The sequence below is a fragment of the Ciconia boyciana genome, chromosome 10 (genome assembly GCF_034638445.1).
Source record: "Ciconia boyciana chromosome 10, ASM3463844v1, whole genome shotgun sequence".
NCBI lineage: Eukaryota > Metazoa > Chordata > Aves > Ciconiiformes > Ciconiidae > Ciconia > Ciconia boyciana.
In genome coordinates this window covers 36,534,560-36,557,195 of record NC_132943.1, presented here as the reverse complement: position 1 = coordinate 36,557,195, position 22,636 = coordinate 36,534,560, and the positions used below count along the sequence as shown (strand labels likewise).

At 36.4% G+C, this 22,636-nt stretch overlaps 1 protein-coding gene across 11 annotated transcripts in view; it reads left to right on the top strand.

Annotated features, from left to right (window-relative positions):
• GULP1 (GULP PTB domain containing engulfment adaptor 1) overlaps positions 1–22,636 on the top strand; it is a 167,307-nt gene that overhangs the window by 124,051 nt on the left and 20,620 nt on the right. For 10 of the 11 annotated variants that reach the window (XM_072873848.1, XM_072873849.1, XM_072873851.1 and 7 more), the window contains 5 exons: positions 6,151–6,249; positions 8,992–9,129; positions 11,650–11,766; positions 12,139–12,231; positions 21,582–21,806. In XM_072873848.1, the coding sequence (XP_072729949.1) occupies positions 6,151–6,249; positions 8,992–9,129; positions 11,650–11,766; positions 12,139–12,231; positions 21,582–21,806 (672 nt within the window). The remainder of the gene's footprint in view (positions 1–6,150; positions 6,250–8,991; positions 9,130–11,649; positions 11,767–12,138; positions 12,232–21,581; positions 21,807–22,636) is intronic. The other variant, XM_072873852.1, reaches the window with a different exon arrangement.

Below are 22,636 nucleotides of genomic sequence, written 5' to 3'. Positions count from 1 at the left end.
CCAGCAAACAAAATAACAACCAAAAAAGCCCCCCGAAACAAAAAAATAGAAAACGCAACACCCCCTGCCGCCCCCCAAATCTAAACAAAAAAAAAAAAAACCGTTAGGGAGTAAGAGACGGAAAAAAGCCTCTACTGCATTGTTTTCTACACTGTGGTTAATAGATCAATAGCCTTCCTCTCAGTCCAGTGTGTGTTTGGAAAATAAAATACAACATATTCCATAGAAATGGATTTCCGAGACAGCTTTTTCCCTACTCAGCTGATTATTGAGAGATTCAAGTTCACATATCTGTGGCCTTTTCATCCTTTTCCTCTTCTTGACAGCTATTTTTCAGAGGTCATAATTTCATTATACCCACATAAAATGTGCATGAGAGTTTGGACGATAATATGACCAAAAAGATGACATGTAGTCACTGCAAAAGAAATAGGGCCTATTTTTTTTTTTAGGTGTTGTGGTTTAACCCGGCAGGCAGCTAAACACCACACAGCCGTTTGCTCACTGTCCCGTCCCCCCCGCAGTGGGATGGGGAGAGAATTGGGGGGGGGTGGTGTAAGATTCATGGGTTGAGATAAAGACAGTTTAATAGGACAGAAAAGGAAGGGAAAATAATAATAAAAACGATAAAAGAATATACAAAACAAGTGATGCACAACGCAGTTCCTCACCACCCACCGACCGATGCCCAGCCCCTCCTCAAGCAGCGATTGCTGACCCCAGCCAACTCCCCCCCCCGCCCCCCAGTTTCTATACAGCGCATGACGCCATATGGTATGGAATAGCCCTTTGGGCAGTTGGGCTGTGCCCCCTCCCAGCTTCTTGTGCACCCGGCAGAGCCTGGGAAGCTGAAAAGCCCTTGACTGGTGTAAGCACTGCTTAGCAACAACTAAACCATCAGTGCGTTATCAACAGCATTCTCATCCTAAATCCAAACCACAGCACGGTACCAGCTACTAGGAAGAAAATTAACTCTATCCCAGCCGAAACCAGGACACCAGGTATCTTTCCTTATAACAAATGTTGTTATGAAAAAAGAGGAGAAGCATCTTCTCAAAGCCAGGTGTAAGGCTGTGTCTCAGCTTAGACAACTACGGTGGCATCAAACAGACATCTTTTAAGGTGCCCACGTGAAGTGCAGTGTCTGATGTCTCACTGGAAGCATGCATAAAATGAAGGAGTTGAACCTCGATTCCTAGGGCTAAAAATTAGCACCCAAATCACAGAAACTTCTACCTTTGATGTTTCCCGGTTTTTTAATAAACTCTTGAATTGTGCAGTAAGGTGTAAACACTAAATAAAAGCACGTAGTTTTGATTTGCATAGCTTAAATTGATTTTGATAGAACTTGTTTTAACCATTATTTCTTTAACTAAAGCTCCTGGCTGGTTTTAAAACGGGATTTTTCTTTTTTTCCCCTCATGTTATTTTTTGCTGGTTAATCCTGTGATTGCGGTTTGCTAAGACTTGATGTATAAGCATTTTAAATGTAATTTTAGTAAGGGTCTCAAAATTTGCAATTTTCCCTGCTACTGTAATAAAAGAGAAGATATATGGAAGTTTTTTCTTCTTTATTTTTAAAGGTAAATTAAACCATAGAAAGCATTTATTGGTATCTGTTGCTTTCCTTAAAAGATTCAAGGAAAATATGGTATTAATTCCAAAGCAGTTAAATAGAAGCTAGCCCGTCCCACTGAGCTGCTCATATTATTATTGGGCCAAATCTGGGTGTCTTGCCTGAGAACAATATATGTGTAAACTAACAGCTTAAGAATTTGGCCCATCGTATGTCTTCTCAAGCCATGCTATGATTCATTATAATTTTATATCATTGTCCATTTTGATGCCAATGGGAGGCTACAGATTTTTACCCTCTTAAATAATCTTATTACCGTGTGAGCTACAAATATTACTTTATTTTCTCCTTTCAGCACGCATTTGAAACAATGTTTGTAAATCTCCCCTGTCCAGAGGTCCTTCAGGGTCCTCTCTAGGTAGAATAAATGAGTAGAAAAAATAGAGAAAAGAAAAAAAGCAAATTGACTGATACCTGGCTAAGTGTTAGGACCTGCTGTTCAAACCCCGCACAAGTTTGGGAGGTGGCTGAACTTGGCTTTCTAGAGAAGGTCAGATACGGAAGAAATTACTGATCAGTATCTGTATGTTATCTGTTATTACACAGAACAGGGAGTGGGCAGGAAAAGCATTAAGAAAGTAACTGCACCAGATTTTCTGAATTTATCTATGTGTGCTTTTCAGTCACTGTATCTCAGTAAACCTTTGATTAAAAAGCTTCTTTGTGTCTCTGGATGTCTGCATTGAAGAGATTTTTTTTGTGTTTTTCTTCCACCATTAGCTTGTTTTTGATTTGATGGAGTTTCTTATAAAGTGGGTTTCCAGTCTTCTGCTAACTTTTGCAAATATCCTGTGATCTTTCTCCATTTTGTCAACATCCTTCTGCATTTCAAAACCTCAGAACATAAAATTTGAGTAGTTTCTCACAAGCAGCTGATACAGTGCAGCTGTTGTTGTCTTAAGGATCTTTTTGAAATATCCAAGGATTGCATTAATCTTCCCAACCGTAGCTTCACGAGGCGTGTCCACAGTTAGCGGAAAGCCTACCATGACATCAAGACTTTCTTAATTCCATCTTCACAGGGTAGTCTCCCAAGAAAGAAAGTTTGTTCCCATAGGTATGATTTGCAAAATTGGTACTGCAGCAGAGATGGTTCGTTTGCATACAGGTAATCTGTGGCGTTCTGGTTGTTGAGATATTCTCTGTGTTATTTGCCCGTCCATCAGCCTTCGTGATCTGCAAGCTTCCTCTGTAATGATGTTAGATTTCAGTTCATTAGTTACTTTTCTCCCCATTTTTTCCTCTTATTTTTTCTGCCTGCAGATTTTATCAGTAATTATTTTCCTCCTGGTCATTGTTCAATAATGTCATGCTTAAGAAATAAACCCTGCTGGAATACATTAGAAACATATCTTCTCAATGACAATTTCCTGTTTATAACTGCATCTGGAGACTAATGTAACTAACTTAACTAATACTTTCTTTGTGTTGCTTCATTTCCTAAATATAATGGCATGCAAAACTTGGTCAAATGCGTTGTCTATTTTGACAAGCTGCATTTTTTGTAAAATCCATATTGATCATCATTAATTTCATCGCACTTGAATTTTCTAGTTCTTTAACTTGATTTATGCGTTTTGAGAGTGGAGACGTGGTAGGGTCATTTTGTTTACTCTTCTTTTAGTATTGGCACAGAATTATCTTCTGGAACTTCCTCAGTGTTGTAAGACTTCTTGACTACTTGGAGCAAGCTTTGGCCAGCTGTTCTAAAACTTGTGCAAGTTATTCAGATCTACTTATTTTAAAAAGTTTTCATGTTGTAGCTGTTGTTTGGGAGTCTAATGAGATGATTGCAGTTGGAAAACCAAGCATTTCGTCATCATTCTCAACATACGCTATGGCTTTAACTCAGTAAAATCAAATATTATTTATGCCTCCTCTTCATTACTGCACAGAAGTAGTTGCGTGCATTTTGTTTATAAAGGCACGTTTCCAAAAAGCCAGGGTTCACTCAAGTTCAAGGCTGTTCCAAATCAAGGTGTGCCCCCGGATTATCTGTTGCATAGGTATGTTTCTCTGCTCTCTAAAGTACATTGGAAATAGAGATGCCCAAACTCTCCAGGTGATCTGTGGGTTTTGTGGTCATTCCATTTAACGCGAAGCAAAGCGAGCCACGTGCAAAGCCCTGTTGTACAGTGAAAAGGGACCACAGATGTCCTCAGAGTTTTATCCAATAAAAGGACAAACAACAAATCAGAAAGGAAAGCTGGCAGAGTGGGGGGACTGAGTAAATGTATGAAAATTATCTGAAGGACAATTTAAGTTTTATATTCATCTTGGGAAAAAAAAATCTGTGCTAATAAAATATTGATTGGCCTATCATTTTCCTATTTCTGAAAGCAGAGACTTAAGAATCAAGCAGATTAAATAGGTATTATAAAATTTAAGTCAGATTGGGGGGGGGGGTTTAATTAGTGATTTTTAGTAAATAATTTTTCTTTTTTCCCCCCGTAGCAAATCTGAATTGTCCTAGAAAGTCAAGAAATGTTATTGGCCAAAATGTCTGTAAACCAGTGATTAGGTTTTTTTAATTATTTTTTTTTTTTACGTAAAAAGATACATATGAGATCACCCACCTTAATTAAAATAAAGGGATGGGGATAGTCACTAAACTGTATTAAAAGTATACTCTAAATATGTGAGAAATGGGCTTGAAGATAAATAGGAGGACAGGAAAAGGATGTGTATATTGCAAGACCTATATACATGATACTGAAGAGAGGCAGGACTAGAAGTTATGTTAGATGTGCTTCACTTTTGACTAGTTGGTTTTGACTAGTAAGTCATCATGTACAAACCTTCATAAAATATTTGGCCAATGACTGTAGCAGTGCTAGCTGCTGAAATGTAAAATGGGTATTTAGATTTAAGAGTTGGTTTTGAGAATGCCGTAGTGTGGTTCAGGTGGGCTTTTTGTTTTGGTTTGGTTTTTGGTTTTAACTAACTTGAGAAGCGTGTGATACTTATGAGCTAATGTGATACATTAATCAGTAATAAACTGGATAGGTCATGTTACTGTATGAAGTTAATAGGATTAATTATAAATTAATGTTTTGTTACTAAAATTTTCAGTAAGTGTGCTTTCAAAATGAATGAAATTAGGAGGAAGGAAAAAACAGGTTAATTATGTGCTTTTAGGGTGGTTCTTAAAACTAGTTAAAAATTTGCCGTGAATGGAGCTGCCTACAAGCAAAATGAAGTAAAATAGATGGAGACACTGATACTGTGTAAAGCAGTTGAGTTTATGGAAAGATTTCCCAAGTACTAGTTGGCACAGGAACAGGGACAGAGCAAAAACCCAAACCCTCAACTATCATTTAGATAAATAATTAATTAAAATCAGGGGTTGAGGTGTTTGTGGGGGAGGTATCAGTTGGCTACAGCCAAGTACTTCACAATCACAAGATAATTCAGGCTTCTGTCTTCCAGGTCTAACCCTTCTGAAGATAGGTTAGCACCCTTGTTGACATCCTAGACTCTTTATGCCACTAAAAGTCATCATCTTCACTGACTTTTTATATAGTTTATTTGTACTCATGGTGAATTATGTGCTCAATTATACTTGAGTGGGAGCAAGTTCAAGGACGATGTGTTCAAACATATAGCTGTGAAGCAGAGATTCCAACTCCTCTGGCCTTCAGCGAGTCATCGTCCTTATTTATGCATTTGAAAATACCATTCCAGGCTGTCAAAGACTTGGGAGGAAAAGGGCTGGTAACAGAGCAAAATATAAAGCAATTCCATATCTTTGCTAAGAAAGTTACCCAAATTCACGATACTCCTTAACAGCCATGCAGCAGCAAATTTTTCTTTCCTTATTTTATATGCAGTGTTCATGAGAGAAAGACAAGTCAGATCTAGCAGCTGGAAAAGGAGATATAAAAGGATGGAAAATGTATTGAATAGGATACATTACCTGACCCAGTCATATAAATGTATCTAGCCATCATCAGTGAACTGGTAGCAAATAAATCCTGAGAATATGATAGAAGAGATCAAGTATTTCTTAGGCGTTGACAGCTGTAGTGCTTTCACACTGAACCTGTTTAAAAGAACTGATTTCCTTAGAGGAACATATGGGAAGTACCCTCCGTGCATGTGTACAGGAGTGTAGAAATAGTGGGATGTGGAAAACATAACGATGTTCACTGCTCAACAGCCAAGCAGTTGACAAACTGTCTCAAAATATGCATGTTTCTACTGTTCTAGAAATCTCATGCAAAAGCTTAAATTAAGTGCATAAACAGCAGATAAAAGTTTCAAGAGAACCAGCTAAGTAATTTTAAAATATTTTTTCTTGAATTCTAGGAATATTCTGTAGTGTGCAGTCAGAAATGCTGTTCTGTGCCCAGCTGTGACTTTGGGAATGGGTGGCGTTGTTTATAAGAGCTTTTTGAAGAAGAAAGGAAACAACTTTGGGTGGAAGGAGTTGAGAGGAAATGAGAAGAAATAAAAAAAAGAAAGAAAGAAAACTTACTATCAGTGTGATTGCTGTTGTATTTTTCATCTTACAGTTTGCAAGACATATCAAGAAATCTGAAGGCCAGAAGACGCCCAAAGTTGAACTACAAATCTCAATCTATGGTGTAAAAATTCTAGATCCAAAAACAAAGGTAAGAGGCTTACACATGTATGGTGCTAAACTAGTAATTGAATATTGTTTTAACTGTTTTACATGTTTTTATTGTTTTATATTTTTAAAAAGTGTTGTTATAAAAGCCATTCTGTTGATGGAAAATTCTTCTAAAATACCATTTCTTGTTACAACACATGGGTGACATCTTCCTAGGAAGATACGTGATACTCCAAAATACAGACTGTAGCTAATGTGGGATTTAATTTTTTTAATCCTTTCACACCAGAACTTTTAAACTCTGAGGAAGATGAAACCACTGTGGTAAATAAATGTTCACACAGCATATGATAAGCACCTTTCCAAACGATCACCATTGCGCAGGTGCCCACATGTAGGTGTTTGCAGGTGAATGAGGAGACAATTTGTTTCCAGTGACTCTTAATGCTGCTGCCTTGGAATTGCACCTTTCTTTCCTTAACCTGTTCATTTTTTTCCTCCTTTTCTCGTCTTTTAAATTTTTTTTTATTGTATCCCCCCTCCCTAGAATGCTTATGTTTCTCAGGTGTGTTATCCATTTCTCTGTAAACTTCATGTAGCAGGCCATGAGCACTACTGTAGGCTTTTCATCTGGCACAGCATGACAATTCCTGCCTTTTCAGCAGTTAAGTCCATTGAGTCATCCTGTGGACGGGTTTTCTGTTCCTTTATTTGCTCTGGTATTTTGGAAGGGGTTACATAGTAAGCAAAACATCCTCCTCACAGACTTCAAAGAGGAATAATGAGATAAATATAATCAAGCTAAAAAGTATTTATTCAGTGGTCAGCAATTCTTAACATCTGAGTGCTCTTAAATTTTTTATACATATGTTGAATATTGGATTTGAATGAACTCTTTCTTACTGCTTCTTAATTGTGGAGTAATTGCTACCATTCAGACAGTGCATACTGCCTTTTGAGAAAAGGTAGCTTTAGTTCAAGGCTATATCTACTTGCAACCCATTTTTGCTTCAAACTCTTGATACAACCACAATTCAGCAGTTCATAAGCAGAGCGGGCAAGAAATATCCATGTCAACTTTAGTTGCAGTTTTTGCATCTTCCTAGGGTAAAAAGTAGGGCAGAAAGGGGTACTAAACCCCATATCCTGGCCAAAACTGTTTTAAAATAACAGTCCTAAATGCCAAAATATGTTAGCCTTCCTAACTCTTCCTGCAGAAATTAACAGAAAGCTGTGGGATGGAAGTTCCTGGGGGAATAGGAACGTTCTAATCTCCTAGCAATGTTGTTATTACAACTCAAATAGTAATCAGCTATGAGTAGTCTTTTTATCTCCCCTACTTTGTTTCTTTAAGCTACATGTAAATGCAAATTTGAATGAAGTTTTTCTTCTTTTAGCATAATTTATACATGCTTTAGGAAATGACTTAAATTCTGTGTTACCATCGTTGATTACAATAATTTTTTCTGTGTGTTTTTGAAACAAATCACTTCAATATTGTTGCAGGGGAATATCGGTTTATATTCATGTGATGACTATTAATTGTGGTAGGAAGAGGAGGCCTGCTCATGCATCAGGACTTGATTCTGTACTTGGCACTCAAAAAAGGAGGATTATAGAAAAGTGGTTCTGTCCTTAAATGATAGAAAGTAGTTATATGGATCTGTAAACCTAAAAGAGCCAGAACAAGCATGTGGTGTTATATGTAACTGTTAAAGAGCTACAACAGAAAGAGATTAAATGTGAGAGAGATTTGGGGACATGGGAGAAGTAGGATACACAGAAGAATGGCTGTAAAGACTGAGGAGAGGAACCCAGCTGGGGCAAGGGGAAAAGATTGCCCATACGGTACATTTTTTGACAAATGGTTGTGTGCAGAGAGGGCATGCCCTTGTTTATGAGCCTATAGCAATCTGGGAACCCCGGTGCTGCACAGAAACTTTCTTTTTTTTTTTTTTTAATAGATAATAGTTCACATCTAAACTGCATATTTTCCTTTAAAGCAAATACTGCTTTCCCATGTAATGCGCCAAATAAAATAAAATACCAAGAAGAGACTTGTTGAAGAAAAACAACAAAAAAATAGTTGAGATAGTTTCTTTCAGTCTTGTCAAGCTCTCTCGGCTGAAGAGCATTGCTACTGCAACTTTTTAAATAGCGGGAACATGCTTTTTAATGGAAAGTGAAATACAGTATCAAAAATATGCAAATAATAATGTTGAAAAGTTGTTTATGTTGCACCTTAAGCAAGCAATTATTTAGATGCCTAATTTATTTCCCTGTGCCCTGTATTTGGATAACGAAGTAATTTTATTTCCAATTTCTATATTTAAGATAGAAAGGTAAGAACTTATTTCAGTAAAACCATTTTAACAAACCCTGGGAGATGAAATCTGAAGATGGTGTGCACCTGGAAAAAGAGTATTTTACATAATCAGTCCCTAAATAAATTGCACAGGGACGCAAAGCAACAGTAAAACCAATTTTCTAGAACTGAAATTACTGTCCAAATAAACACTTCCAGATAAATGCTGTCCAAATAAAAACTTCCTGCTTACATTCAGTAAAAATGGGAACATTTGTTAGGAGATGAGTTTGCTAACTTCGGTTACACTTTAAGTCCGTTTTTGGGTGCACTCATGTACAATGAGAGACATTTAAAAATGTTACTGCAACTTGCCTGCTCTTGTGTACATGAGGAAATCCAGAGATTTACTTTGTGCATCTTCATCCTAAGCAAATATAGTAATTTCTTGAAAATAATCTTTCTTTTTATTTGCAGGAAGTCCAGCACAACTGTCAACTCCATAGGATATCATTTTGTGCTGATGATAAAACTGACAAGAGAATATTTACTTTCATATGCAAAGACTCAGAATCAAATAAGCATCTGTGCTATGTATTTGACAGTGAAAAGTGTGTAAGTATGCAAGATGCTTTAAAAGAATTTGGGTGACTCTTACTGGCTTTGATTGGTCTGCTTTGAAATAAAACAGGAATGGTTAATAAAGGCGGATAGCCTGCCTTGTAATTGGGGTCACTTTGATATAATCTTTCCTGCCAATATAGTGTCTTGTAACTTAGATGTGTTAATTTAAGGGAGAGCCTTTTTCTTCATTGATCTAAGGTGGTTTTCTGGGACAATTCTTCTTACTACCCAGCTCGTTATCCTAGGCCAGGCATCTGCAATACTCACAGAGAACAGGCTGCATCCCGCAAAGCTGCATATGTTTGCACAGCTGTTTTGCAGAGATTGCTGCAACCCTGTGGCTGAGATACCCTCGCAGGCTCTTCTGCTGATGTGGCTGCCTCAGCCTCTCCTCCTTAGATTTTTTTTTTTTTTTTTTTTTTTTTACAGTAAGGTTCCCTCTTCTCTTCCTGTGCCCCTGCCACGTCTCTCAAGTTTGTTAATGCTGTGATGCACTACCAGAGAATTTATTGCACCAACCACTGACATTCTCTTGTGTCTGAGATGGAACAGGGCAACTGTTCAAAAATGTGCAATAGCAGAAAAAACCTAATACTTTAGGACAGGAAATGAAGAAAATGGTATCTAGCTGAAAGAGGGTCATGTGTTTACCTTGGCAGAAAGTCATCAACAAATAAAAACACTGGAATAAACACCAATAATGGATTTTTAGGGTTTTTTATAATGTAGAGATTCTCTTTTAGATTTATTCTGAAGCGGCTGAGATACCATACAAAGGAAATACTAAGGAAGTGATATATTTTTTAGAAGGTGATGCATATTCACTTCTATTTATATGCAATTATATTGCACTGTGTGTTACTTCACAGTGTTTCTGGCGATTTTGTTGTTCACCTGCATTGCTCCAGTGCCTTCAGTAGATATTGTTCAGATACTGTTCAGCTATACACATCTGTTCATTTATCTTCCAATTTCTATCCTGTGCCTTTTTCACACATTCCCATGATTTTAAATTGCCCTTGCAGTCTCTGCACACTAGTAGCATTTCTATTCCGAACCAATGCGCCGTTTCTTCTTCCCTCTACCCTGATACTCCACTTACTGTACTACTTTCCTCCATTTTACTCTTTGTTCATTAGTACTCTCAGATTTGAAAGGATCCCACCTTAGTTGGTGCCTTTCCTTTCAGCCAACCCTCGTCCTTCCAAGAAGACAGAACTGCATACTTCTAGTGTCCCTTACACTTGTCTTTTACTAACATAAACAGTTGTTCTCTAAAGCAGTCCTAGTTCAGCTTTTTTGGACTAATTCAGACTAATTTGGTTAAAATAATTTCTTGTGATTTTTTTTTTTAATAAAAGGTGGACGTATGGGGGTTTTTTTCACAGCAAAAAGATAGAGGGGTTAATTCCCCATTCCTGTAGAACTTAGGTCTTCACACAGCTCTACTGAGTGACTTTACTGTTGCACTGATGGATGAAAGGCTGGGAGCATCATGTTCTGTACCATTTTTGTGCATTCAGCCCTTCATGTTCTTACAGGTAGTGAAGGAAAAATGTTCTCGGCATTGAGCAGAATGCTCTGCTTTCATGAGAAACAACCAATTTCAGGTATCCATTTCAATAAAGAAGAGAAAATTCTAGTTTAGCTTTAGCCAGATTAATGTTTTTTCTGATTTTTTTTTTTGTTGCCCTGCCAAACTGTTAAAAAAGAAAAAAAAGTTATTACTTACTGTGTTTACTTTCTCTACTAAAGTTCTAAGGCAAATGGCATATCTGTATGTTCACCTTTTATTGCTGCCTCTTGTAAGTCTGCATTTTTTTCCGAAACCTTGGTGTGCTCAATCTACTTCACGTACACTTGTTTTTATCTCTGTTATTTTTAAAGTAGATCTTCTGTATGGATTGTATATATGCATCATAACATATGACGCAAGTTAGCATAGAACTACTAAATTCTTACATTTTGCATGTACAAATGCAAATTCTGTTTGGTTGGATTTTTGTAATCAGAAATACTTGTGCAGGTAAATACATTTATCTACACTATGCTGACTGAAATAAGTGTTGAAAATAAATTTAAAAGCAATAGAGATCAAAACATCCATTATCATGAAAATATTAACCCATTAAAATTAAAACAATTTATTTAATGATAGAAAAGCCTGTATTCGCTTCAGAAATCATCAGAAGAAGACATACTGCAGCATGCTATCTGTATCTACAGAAATTAGAGGCATAATTTATACTAAAAATTAGCTGATTGTGTTCTGCCTGTTCAGTGTCCGTTCTTTATCTGAAGTTTTTTTAAGTTGTATTTATAGTGTTTTGTCAGGGTATTTTGCTGAAGAGTGTTTGCCCTGCTCCTTTGTAGTGTTAACTTCATGATGACTTCAAAGCAAACCCTTTGAACATGATACATGGTGTAAAGTATTTTGTGATCATCTGAAATGAAAATAATTATATAAAATATTCTTAATATACTAATTTCAGTCTTATGTTTTATGTAAAGGCGGAAGAGATAACTTTAACGATTGGTCAAGCATTTGACTTAGCTTACAGGAAGTTTCTGGAATCTGGAGGAAAAGATGTTGAAACAAGGAAACAAATTGCAGGTTTACAGAAAAGAGTAAGTTCTCAACTGTATTTTTTACTGAGATAAAAGAACATGCTACTCTGTTTGTGCTGTCTGCTTTCTATGACAGCATAATTTCCAGCATTATTCTTAGATTGCTAAGAATTGCAACAGATACTAAAAAAGACCTGATAACTGTGAAACAGTATTTCATTTTTTGCCGTCTTGCAAGGTGATTAAAGAGAAAAGCAAGGCTGAAATATGGAAGATACAGAAATTTAAGTTTAATTATTTTTTGTAATCAGGTAACTAGTTAAAAATTGCTTCTGAATCACCAGATCTCAGATAAAACTTATTCTCAGTGGATGCTGTTGTTGAAATGAATGAATACCCCAATAGCTGTTGCAATAACCACTTGCTTTGTAGATTCAAGAATTAGAAACTGAAAACACAGAACTGAAAAATAAAGTTCAAGATTTGGAAAACCAGTTAAGAATAAGACAAGTACATGCATCTCCAGTAAGTACATGAATGTAACTCATATCTGAAGCTACTCTAAATTTATAATTATCTGTGTTATGATAACTATTAGCATCTATGCTGTTTGCAGTGATTATGATTAACATACAGTGATCATGTACTGTATCTGTTGAAAGGCAGTATTGAAGTAACAGTAAGATTGTGACAAGCCCACAAAAGTGCAAACTGCAGTATCTCAAATTGTGACTCTTTAATCCTCTTGTCATACCTATTTGTTGCTGTCTAAAGACAGTAAATACTCCTTCTAGTAGACTTCTAAGGATGAAGAACTCTGGCACTTAAATGATCTGGTTCACGTATGCTACTTTGGATTTTTCTGGGAACTTTCTGTCACAAGCATATTGTCACTTACAACTGACATTTTCTAAATGACTTAAAAAATTTTGTCTGTCTTTCAAAGGAGTCATTAGATCTCAGGAACTAACCTTGGGTGGGTAGGTAAAAAGGAGCAAATGCGGGTTCCTCATCATTGGAAATTTCTAACTCTTTCTGCACTTCCTATAGATGATCACGACCAAAGTACTTTTAAATGACTGACTGACAGTTACTTATATCTAGGCAGGACCTCTAAAAATGCAGTTGCATTGCAGACTGATCCTAATGACTCCCCTCTTCTTACAAGCATATTCTATCTATACAGCATGAGGTAACTGTGAGAATAAATAAAATTTCTCAATGTACGTATAGCAAAATCTTAGAAAAAGATGGACAGCTTTTAAGCTGTGCGTTGTGGGCTGCCTTGTTCCTGCCCTGGGTGTACACCATTTCACTTGAAATGGATTTTTAGAAATCTGGGCAATGTAAAAGTATGTTTATAATGGTGATGACAATTTTTCAGTGTTTATACACTCCCTTGGTATTGATTAGGTGTTGTTCCCATGAGGAACTGTCATTTCATTTTACTGAAATCTATTTAGAGGAGAGAGCACCATAAATTATAAATACTGCATAACTCCCACTGTGAAAATTGTAAATTATGGATGTCTTCTCACTTATGAAGGATTCAATGAAAGGTAATCAACTGTAATGCTGGATTTAAAATCAATTTAGTCAATTCCTTAATCTTTTATTTTCCTTAATTAGCGTGGCAGCTAGTTTGTTTTTATTTTTGAATATAATAACTAAATGTATCTTTGAATTTAACTAAACAGGCTCTTAAGTCTCTTGTGATAGATGCATTTCTCTTTCATTTAAATTAGTGAAGAACTTGGTAATTGCATTTAGCAAAAAAGTCAAAAGTATCAACAACGAGCAAGATATTTCCTGTAGTACGTGTAGGGCACATTTGTATTTATCTTGTCTTTTAAGACAGTGGTGTCTAATTCCTTATTAATGAGTTAAGATCTAAATTTGTAAATTTGCCAGCCATTTGTATTCTCTCCCTAGATGGTGTTTTAGTGTTAATTACTATTGGTACAATGAATATGCATATTGCTTAAATGTCATTTATGCTACAACAAAATTATGTAATAATTATTACTATTAAAATATTAATTCATTTTAATAAATCACTACAGCTATTAGTTTTCACATATAATTTTATTGCTTTATTTACTCCTTAATCTTTTAAAAAAACCCGCACAAGCATTTCCCATCACAAATTTCTGAGTTTCCTCATGATTAGAATTGCAGTAAGAGTCATCTTAACAGCCTATTTAATATCTAAATTGATTCTGCCACAGAATAGCCTTATATAAATGATTTGAATAAATATTGGAACAGGTTGCCCAGAGAGGTTGGAGGTATCTGTACTCTTGGAGATATTAAATACTTCCCTGGACGTGGTCCTCTGCAGCTTCAGCTAATTGGATCCTGCTTCAAGCAGGAGTTTGGATTAAGCTACTTTCTGCTTATGTGATTCTTTGATCAGTTGTGCAGCCAACAGTAAAAAAGAAACATTTTTTGGAAAATGTTTTTCTCAAATCTAGGAATGTAACTGTATCCACCAAACACTATCAACTTTTGTACCTTACCAAGAGACATCATTCAAGTAGGCCTGTTTTAAACTAGGTTGTGTACATTGTAAATCAAAGCTCTTAACTGTGCTAGCGTAAGAGTAAGTACATATAAGTTCAACAATTAGGTTGAAAATAAATGAAGGATGGAAAATTGAGGTTATGAAATGACTTTGCAGTGCAGGGAAGAGGAAGCATAAATATTTTTAAGATAGTTTGATGCCTGGAATAGCAGTGGATATGATTTGATGATACGTAGCTGCTCTTCTACTATTTGAGCAACAAATACCTATGAAAGAAGGAAATTACAAAGAATTCATTACACAGTTGATTGCCTGTTATAGTTTTTAATTAATTTTATACGCTTTTAATTCAAATCAACATCATTTCAGGCATTACTTTGCAAAGTTTCTGCTCGTATTAGAAAAAAACAGAAGCAGTGCAAAGAACGTTTTCCTCTATTTCTATGTAATTTCTGTGATGAAAAAATAACACTTTATTTTTTAAAAAGTTATTAGAGATTTGATTTTTTTTTTTTGGTTAATTTAAATTTAAAACTTGCGAGTACTATGTTGTTAAAAATATCTGTACTACCGCTGCTCTATTTCTTCAAAATTAAGCAAAGAAAAATAGCAGTTCTATCTTGTGATCATTTTGTCAGAGTAATATTTTCAAATATGCTGATAGTATTTTATTAAACACTGAAATAAAATAGCTTACATAAATGAAGCAGAATATCCAGCATGGGGAATAATACCTCATCTGAGTCACTTCCTAATCACTTTTGGTTAGATGGAGGAAAACTTGCTTCCCTGCAGATATTCTTCATGTTATATGCTATGAACATAACACAGTCATTCTTGTGATTTAAAGCAGATTTATAAAACTATAAAGTTCACTTTTTTCCACAGCTCTCATATCCATGTTATTGAATTATAAAGAAATGTCAGTGCCATACTAGAACTTTCTGAAGCTTTTTTAGACATAATAAGTAATTTGATTTATTTATATTTAGTTAATTTGATACAGCTATAAAACCTTATCTGTCAGTCCAGTTTGCTGTTATTCTGTGTGCTGAGGTCTAGGGAGGGATCATTAAACGATGGATGGAAAGGTTAAGCCCTTATACTTGATACCTAATATGATAAAAGTACATGTGCCATTAACTGGCATCACAGTAATTTGTAAAGCAGTGTTCAGTTTCACAAGCCAACTACAGATGGCTATAAAGTTGCTTCTGTTTATGCCTAAATAGTACCTTGGATTTTCTTACCTTATGCTTTCCTTTCTGTATTTGGTTGTTTGCACGCTGTTTGTACTTTTTAACATTTGCCGTACGTGCTGAAATGGCTTGCCTGTCTTGTAGGTTGTTGACTGTGCTCTTCCTTTAGTGGTTAATGCACGGGCACAGAAACACGTGGTAATCAGCCATTGATTTAGCACTTCAGAAGTCAACACTAGCAACTCGATTAAACAAGTATATGCTTAAAGAAGCAGAAGAGGCCCGTGATGACAGTTCACAGAACATGACAGATATAAACATTGAAATCACGTTGTGTGCTACGTCCTCTTCTCCTTCAGTGCCCATCCCTATGGAGGGGGGACTGCAAGCCATGCGGTCTAAGCAGGCATAATTTCAGGCTGACAGTGGGCATGTATTTTCCTTCCCTGTGAGGGAAGACTTGGGCTTTTAATTATTTATTGCACCTGTAGTGTGAAACAGTGCGTTTACAGACACCAAGTGATGTCATGGTCATGCTTTATTTGTGAGAATACTGATCGAGGACAGAATGTCTTTCCCACCTGTCAGTAACTGAGAAGCCATGGTATCATTTGTATGCAGTGCCAGTCTATCATTTCTTTACTCCTGCCTCTTCCTTCTGAATTTGATCGATTTTGGTGTCTTTAATTATTCCAGACACATTAATCTTCGCATTAATTTTTAATGAAATTAAGTAGGTAGAAAATACCTTCAGAAATTTGAAGTCCGATCCTTTTGTATTATTTCCCTGACCCTTGACACCGTTGTGTTTTTAAATACTCAGTTGATCCTTCTTCCCTTACCCTTTTACAGTTTCTTTGTAAGGATTTTGAGAAATACAAAGTTCTCCTTTAAACAGAGGATTCTGATACCAGACTGCAGGAAGTCTAAAAATTACATCCCTTCCCTTCTATTTATTTTTATTCTTCATAATTAAAGCCAGAGTAAAATTAGACAAAAGAAGCCATTGTGTTAGGGAAACGTAAAGCAAACACAAAAGAAACCCTGAAGACATAAGGAAAATCCTAAAAATATTTACCCACAATATCAACATTTAACTGGGGGAATCACTCTTTAGTTCTTTTGTATGTAGCAAAGTGAAGAGAAGGTCATGCTTGTGAATGAGGCCTGTGCTGCGGGGTGCACTGCTGGCTAAATGTGAGGGTCAGAGTCCCCCCAGCACTTCTTGAAAGGCAGTGCCTTGCCAGTCAGCGCAGGAATACTTTGTGCGCAAAGTTTGGCTGAAGAGGAAATTAAATACTCACGATCTGTGGGCAGGTTTTTTAACATAAAAAAAGAAAACCCTCTTGAAAAAAGCAACAACCAGAGGTGTTACCATTCTTAGCATTCCTCACTTGGCGTCTTCACTGAAAGACTAATGCCCTGTGAATTTCAGCAATGTGACACTGCATCAATCCAAGATGCACAGGTGTTGAACCATATTGGAGGAGAGGAAGGCTCTGATAAACATAACATCCTTTCGGGGGAGGCACGTAAACCCGCTGGGGCCTTCAGCTATTTTATCAGCTTTATTTTTAACCCTGGTAGAAATGCGGAGTTTAGGAAATTGTCCTTCTATTCATTTGATTAAGGTATGCTCAGAAATTCAGAAAGGCTTTCTTGTGCCAGAAGGGCAACGAAGCTGGGGAAGGGTCTGGAGCACAAGGCTGATGGGGAGCGGCTGAGGGAACTGGGGTTGTTCAGCCTGGAGAAAAGGAGGCTGAGGGGAGACCTTCTTGCTCTCTACAACTGCCTGAAAGGAGGGTGTAGAGAGGTGGGGGTCGGTCTCTTCTCCCAGGTAACAAGTGGTAGGACGAGAGGAAATGGCCTCAAGCTGCGCCAGGGGAGGTTTAGACTGGATATTAGGAAATTTTACTTCACCAAAAGGGTTGTCAAGCACTGGAACAGGCTGCCTAGGGAAGTCATTGAGTCACTATCCCTGGAGGTATTTAAAAGACGTGTAGGCATGGTGCTTAGGTACATGGTTTAGTGCAACTTGGCAGTGTTAAGTTAACAGTTGGACTTGATGATCTTAAAGGTCTTTTCCAACCTAAATGATTCTATGATTCAATGAAAGGCAGCAGGAAAAGGTATTGGGAGAAACAGCCCCAAAAGGAATGGTGTTCTTCCATGCACCATAAGTATTGTCAAAGAAGTAGTATGTAATATGTATTCTTATGGTAGTGTTGCAAAAAACTCCATTTTTAAATGGAGCATTAAAGATACTGATTGATTAGACCTTTTTTCAAGTTCTTTTTTTCAAGTTCCAAGTAGTGACTTGGAAGCATAGACCACCTGCTCCTATTACCCTCATCAAAAAGCTTTAACATGCTCATGAGAAAACCCAAAGATAGATGTTGGAACTGTATGCATATTTCAGAAAACAGTTATGGAATGTGTTTAGGCATATCACTTGATTCATGTTTCCATTAAGACTGCCAAGTGGGAAAATGCACATGTTTTTTCTTCGCCTATCTTCTCTTTCAATTTTATGATATTCTGTATTCAGTTCAGTGAGCACTTCTTCATGAGGGTTTAAAATTCTATTATGTTTGTGATGTTAAAAAAAAAAAAAAAGAAATTGTGTATGTCAGATTTCATGTTACAGAAAAAGTACAAAATGAACCGAAGATGTAGCAGTTAATTAATGAAACTGCTAATGCTTTTACAGTATTTTATGAATAAGTGAATTAATATATCCTTAGTAGTCCCAAATCTCAGGTAGTTTGTAATCAGTGGTTTTGTAACTATCTGCATAATTTCCAATTCTAGGTCACTCACAGTTCCCTATAACATTCACTGCAGTTATCCACTGTGGCTGTTCTGTGTATTACCAACTTGAATGTTATAAGGAAGAAAAACATTTTCAAATTCACTGATACACTTATGTGATTCCTGTGGGGGTGTGACGCAGATTGCAATCAATGTCTTGAGACACCTAGTAAAAACAAACAATTTTGAAATGATTTCTTGATTAACAAAAACTCAATCATGTTCCATTTTCTAGTATGATGCAGCCAAATAGTGCACCTTCAGTATCATGCAAAGTAGAATGAGTCAAAAATAAATCCTTTAACAGGCACATAATAACATCTAATCACAATAGAGACCAAATCCACTGAACTAGTGTGTTAATTTCCTTAAGAATGATTTCATGGTTTTTTTCTTGTGTTGATGAAATGGGGCCCAAATTGGAAAGTAATGTATCAACCTGACCAATACTACATGTTCAGTGTTAGAAACTCAGACAAAATACAATTGCCGTATAAAATGGCAATTTAATATATTTGTGCTATATTTTCTTCCTTTACAATTTGGTGTAAGAGTATTAAGTTTCAGAAGTTATACCCTTTAAGGTTGCATTCTTTAGAGTAAGGGTCTGTTCCCTTCCTTCTCCTCCTGCATTTTCTGAATCTGGCGATACTTCCTACATTTTAAAAGCCTTCTGTCCAATCCTTCTCTTTGTGACCTTCCAATTATTATTTTCCATTGTTGAATACAGTTCCGTGCTCTACCTGTCCTGTCTGCGGGCTGCTCGAATATGTAGGGCTGTAAGCAGAAAGCCACTGTCAGCCTCCCAGGTCTGTCTGGGTCATGGGACGCAACACGCAGAACAGCGCTCACAGCGCCGGTCCCAGCGCCCGGTGGTGGGCTTCTGTACTGCCCTGCAAATGAAGAATTACTAGTGAAAATTCATTATTGACAAGACACGTTCCCAAAACTGTCCTGTGAAGCTCAACACCCTATATCGTGTGAAATGTCCTGAGATTATCGCTTATCAGATAAATAGGAAGAAACGTGGCTGCTCAGTGTTCAGGGCTCGAATGATACAAATAGTGTATATTCTGGTTTTGTATTGAAACCTTTCCTTGCCTGGGTTTGATATATGTTCATCATCCTTATAGTTTTGCTGCTTTGCATCCTATATACCTTTTTCTGGTTTCTGTAGGATTTTTTTTTTCATGTGATATACGTGCTTTCTTATGGAAACTACTCATCCTCTGCTCTTTTGCGTTTCAGGGACATATTTTGCTTCCTTAATTTGTCTGTATTTAGTATCTTCCAGTGTTTACTATTATGAGATCTGTTTGTTCCATATATATGTATAGCAGCAAGTATTACATGGTAGTAATTGCACAGTAGCGTTGCAAGTCTTCTACCTGTAGTCTAGTGATACTCTTGAAATAATAATCAAAATTCTATGTCTTGTAGTTTTTTGCTTTCATTTTTATCGATTACCATTCCAAACCCTCTGTTTCACAATTCCAGCTTGGCAACAAATGAATTCTTTGTAATTGCGATAAAAACATTTTTTTTTCTTATGAATTGCAAATTTTGAATAGAGAGTTTTGTGGTGTTTGTTGGTGTTCTCATAAGTATGGCATTGTTGCTAAATTTGCATACCTGTACCCTTACCCTGGCCTATCTGTAAAGAAAGTGAAGAAAGGAACTGAGACTCAGTTTTAAAGGATTTAAATGTTTTGTTTTCTACATAACTCTGAAAAAATGGTTTAAAATTATTGATTAAATCCTGCTCTACTGGAGTTATGCAAACTTGTAATGAAATAATCACGTCATATCAGCTGTGTAACTCTGTATGAAGAGAATAAAAGCAGACTTCAAAATTTTTGCTGTACATATCTACCACTGCTTCAGCCTGGGCAAGTCGGAGGGTTTTTTAGGCAAGATACCTACAGCACAGATACAATTCCTGCCTTCTCCGTGTATAAACTCTTGGCTCTAGCCAAGAAGAAATGTCTGCACAAGTTTTCAGTCCTTTCTATTAAAATTCAAAGATGAAGCTGTCCTCTAAAGCCTTGATTTAACTGTCCAAAGCTGTTTTCCTCAGATTTTGAGGTAGGAATTACAGCTTGGCCCCAACAGAAAGATTGATTGGGCATGTTTCTTAAATCAAGTATTTAAAGACATTTCCTTTTTGCTTTTCTTTCCAGGACTAGTCCTAAAGGCTCTTTGTTTCTAGTTTCACCTAGACAAGATCCATTTCTTTTGAAACCTTTCAGGATTGCAGATATTTCCCATTCGGGCAAAAAATTAAGGGTTTTTGTTTTTTATCAAAGTGGACAAAGGCCTCAGCTTTGCTCTCGATACACAATTAATCTTGCTGGAATATACAGTTAAATACTCCCCGGTCATATGAGGCAGCTAGCTTCAGGTTCTTGTCTGCCTAATTCAGACCAGAACCTGCAAAGGTTGCGCTTTGTCATCTTAGGTGAACACTCTTACCATCTGTATTCTGGTGTGGATATTACTCATTTGCCTCTGTTCGAAGCTGTTCTGTGGATTTGTTAAGAGATCCAGAAAATCTTACAATCCTCAACATTTTTATTTCCCCAGCAGCAAAGTTTTATTCTGTCCTGCACCCTGTGCTGGTGCTGATGCTGTAGGGACATGAGGGTTCCTTTGCAACAAGTCTCAGCTTTTGAGATACCTACTGAAAATGCCAAGTTCAGTTAGTTATTCATCCACACAGAAAAGATGGCAGAAGGGTATTATTGTCCGTAAATGTTTAGGTTCTCAAACTCTATAGATGAGGAAATGAAACAAAGTCTAGTATTAATGTAAACATTAAAATTTGTGCACTGTGAGCTTCTACTGTAAGAAGATTCTAGTCAAATAATTAAATTTTCTTTAAATATTGGGGGAATATAAATGGTAGGTGTTTCCTTGTTTGGAGAAAGAAAATTCTGACCTGTGCTTTAACCACCAGCCTAACTCTGCTCCCCAGATATGTGCTTACCTGCTAATTTACATGTGCAGAGATGAGATATTGCTGATATGCTGGTGGATTTATACATTTGTCAGTGCATCTGACACACCCATTTTTGGAAAGATGCCTGACTTCATTTAGTTTGGTGTAATTATCAAGGAGCAAGTCGTCTTCATTCCAGTTAATACTGGGCTACATCTTACTGTGGTATATTTTTAGATTTTGTTTTAAAATATTTTCGAGATCTGTATCTTGTAACTATAGCACTAAACAGCAAGCTGCTGACACTTTTTTGAAGTATGAAATGTGGTTTTTTTTCTTCTTTCCCTGACGTTACCACGTTCTGTTCCTCAGAATGTTTTCTCTTTCTGTGATTCCTTTTCAGCTGCTGCACATAAAGTGTGATAATGATGAACATATGTTTCAAAGACCCTCTACTTTTTTCTGGTGTAACAATGAGGATTCACCTCCTTGTTTAGATATCTCTTCCATTACGCTTACTCCTAGGAGTTCTCCTGACTCTAGACTACCATCTGGATTGTTAATACCACCACCTTCAAAAAGTGGTCTTCCAAAGCCAACCAGTGAATACAGCTGCCCAAGACCTCGTGTAATCCTGCTGTGCAAAAGCTTTTTCAGTTTTTTTGGCTTTCCTTTGTTCTCTGTTGTGTTTTAACTTGTATTAAAAATGTGCATTTTGTACAGTGGTTAAAGGGCAGAGCAGATGTATCTTAGATTATCTAGGGATACTCTTAAAATATGGAATTTGTGAAGATTTACTCTTATTTCTACATAGCTTTTTCTCTCTCACCCTCAAAACATAAATTCTTATTTTCCCAACATGTTTAAATTAGTCCATTAATTAATTACCTCTGTGTTATCTGTCAATCTTTTGTTAAAATTCTTTTATATAAAGAATAGTTATTCAAAACAAATAATTCTAAAAGTCCAACTTCAAGGGCTCCCCCCTCTACCCCCCAATTACAGAATTAATAGAAAAACAATCAGCCATTTTAACATGCCTTATAAAAACTCTGTGCAAAATGAAGGTTGAAAATTATTCTTAAATACGAAATGGGCATATTGCCTGCTTTTTCATAGCAATATGCTTATACTCGCGACTTTTCTTCCATTTGCAAGTAACATTTGGCTGCATTTGGCAAACATCATGGCTTTCTGCATGTGTTCACTAAATAAAAATGCTTCTTGTACTCATATGTATCCAAAATATACATTTCTTAAAATAACTAAATTATAGTTTTACTTAAACTTGCTATATCAGTAGAATCAAAATGGCCAGAAACTTCAACAAAATGGCATATAGACAGGAAATGACAGTGTAAAGATTGGTTTTGCTGCTTTTGTGTAAAAGACTCATTTAAGACTAAACATAAATACTGTTTATCTATCTAGCTTCTAGGTAGCCATAAACATTTAGCA